Raw genomic sequence first — 1,614 nt, 5'->3', positions numbered from 1 at the left:
AAAGAGGGGAGCTATGAGAAGGAAACAAGGTGGCATTAGGTTTTGAGAGGCTTGGCACATAAAGGTTAGATGTGGTTTGCAGAACGGTTTAAGCGCTTTGCAGCAATGGGTGGACAGAAATCGTCCTCTGATAGACTTGCTCCTATACCCTGTCCCTCTGGCAGACCCCGGTGCAGTGGTAGAAGCTCAGACGTCAGTTCCATATGCCATTGTGGGCGGCATCCTGGCACTCCTGGTGTTTCTAATCATATGTGTGCTAGTGGGCATGGTTTGGTGCTCTGTACGGCAGAAGGGTAAGTGGGGGCGGGGCCTGAATTCAGCCAGAGGTATGGTTGGTTGTGGGATTCAAAGGAGGCGGGGTGAGAGCCAAGACAGTAAGTGTATGGGGGGAGGGGGAGGAGCCTGGACCCAGAATTGGAAATCAGGGGACCTGAGGCCAAGGTTATAAGGGAGGAGGGCTTCTGGCCCAGGACAAAAGGAGTGGAACTTAGAAGCTGCATTAAGAGCATAGATTTGAATTATTATTTGAAGGTAATAACTTACCTTCTATTTGCTGGATTTCTTGGGAGCAGAGCAAGGGCGATGCCACCAAGAGAAGGGATAAGGGTAGCTCTTTTTTTTTTATAAGGGTAGCTCTTACTATGAGCTTTTGGAGTCTTCCTAATTCTGCTTTTCCCTCTTTCTCTGCCACTATTTTACTATTCCCTGCACGTAACTCCCTGTGTGTTCTGTTTCTTCCTTTTCATCTGGTGTCTGTCTTGTCTGTTTCCCTCCACCTCTATATTTCTGTTCGTCTCCTGGGTCTACATATATGTTCCCTCTGCCCTGGGGGGGTCTGTCATCCCCACAGGTTCCTATCTGACCCATGAAGCCAGTGGCTTGGATGAGCAGGGAGAAGCGAGAGAAGCCTTCCTCAATGGCAGCGATGGACATAAGAGGAAAGAAGAATTCTTCATCTGACCCCACCCCCAATCCCAGGCCTAGGCCTGGGCTGGGATCCCCCCCACTGCCAGCTGCAAGGAACCAGCAAAGACATTTGCCAGAGTCTGGGATGGTGGGCTTCTCTCCCCACCACTAACACCTCAGACACTTTGGCAGGGATGGGGGTGCTAGATGCCTGGATCTCTGCAAGGGCCAGAAGTAAGTGCCCAGAGGTCTGGGTCCCCCATGGGGCAGGGGCCAAAGGTCCAGAGCCCCCAAGTCCAGGGAGGGCAGTAGGGATTGGGTTAGGGGAAGATAACTGGGGGAAGGCCAGGGCCCCTAGGCTACAGAACCAGGTCATATGGGGAGGGGGTCAGATTCTGGGAAGGGTGGGGTGGGCAGGGAAGGGGAACGCAGATTTCTTTGGGGGTCTCAGACCCCATGCCAGCCATTGTAAGAGTTCCACAGAACTCTGGGCACCTCTTTGCAAAGCCATGTTTGCACGGTGGGAGGGGAGGGGTGGGGGAGGGCATGGAAACAGGGATTCTGTGTCTTTGTGTCATAACTTTGATGGGGACAGTGAGTGAGACAGCCCCAACCTTTTTCTCCAATTCCCCTTCCCGAGATTCCTGGGCTTCCCTCTACCTATTTCCCTCACGTCTGTCCCACCCATATTTGTCTCTCTGTCCACCC

At 52.9% G+C, this 1,614-nt stretch overlaps 1 protein-coding gene across 1 annotated transcript in view; it reads left to right on the top strand.

Moving 5' to 3' along the window:
* Positions 1 to 1,335, top strand: part of CADM4 (cell adhesion molecule 4) — a 6,746-nt gene extending 5,411 nt beyond the window's left edge. Inside the window, exons 8-9 of the mRNA XM_003799577.3 lie at positions 165 to 293; positions 851 to 1,335. Of these exons, the coding sequence (XP_003799625.1) occupies positions 165 to 293; positions 851 to 960 (239 nt within the window). The 3' untranslated portion in view covers positions 961 to 1,335. The remainder of the gene's footprint in view (positions 1 to 164; positions 294 to 850) is intronic.
* The last annotated feature ends 279 nt before the right edge of the window (positions 1,336 to 1,614 follow it).

The sequence above is a fragment of the Otolemur garnettii genome, unplaced genomic scaffold, assembly GCF_000181295.1.
Source record: "Otolemur garnettii isolate 467f Iridium unplaced genomic scaffold, OtoGar3 scaffold00152, whole genome shotgun sequence".
Taxonomy (NCBI): domain Eukaryota; kingdom Metazoa; phylum Chordata; class Mammalia; order Primates; family Galagidae; genus Otolemur; species Otolemur garnettii.
Note: the sequence above shows the minus strand (reverse complement) of the source record. Positions and strands in the feature narration are given on the sequence as shown.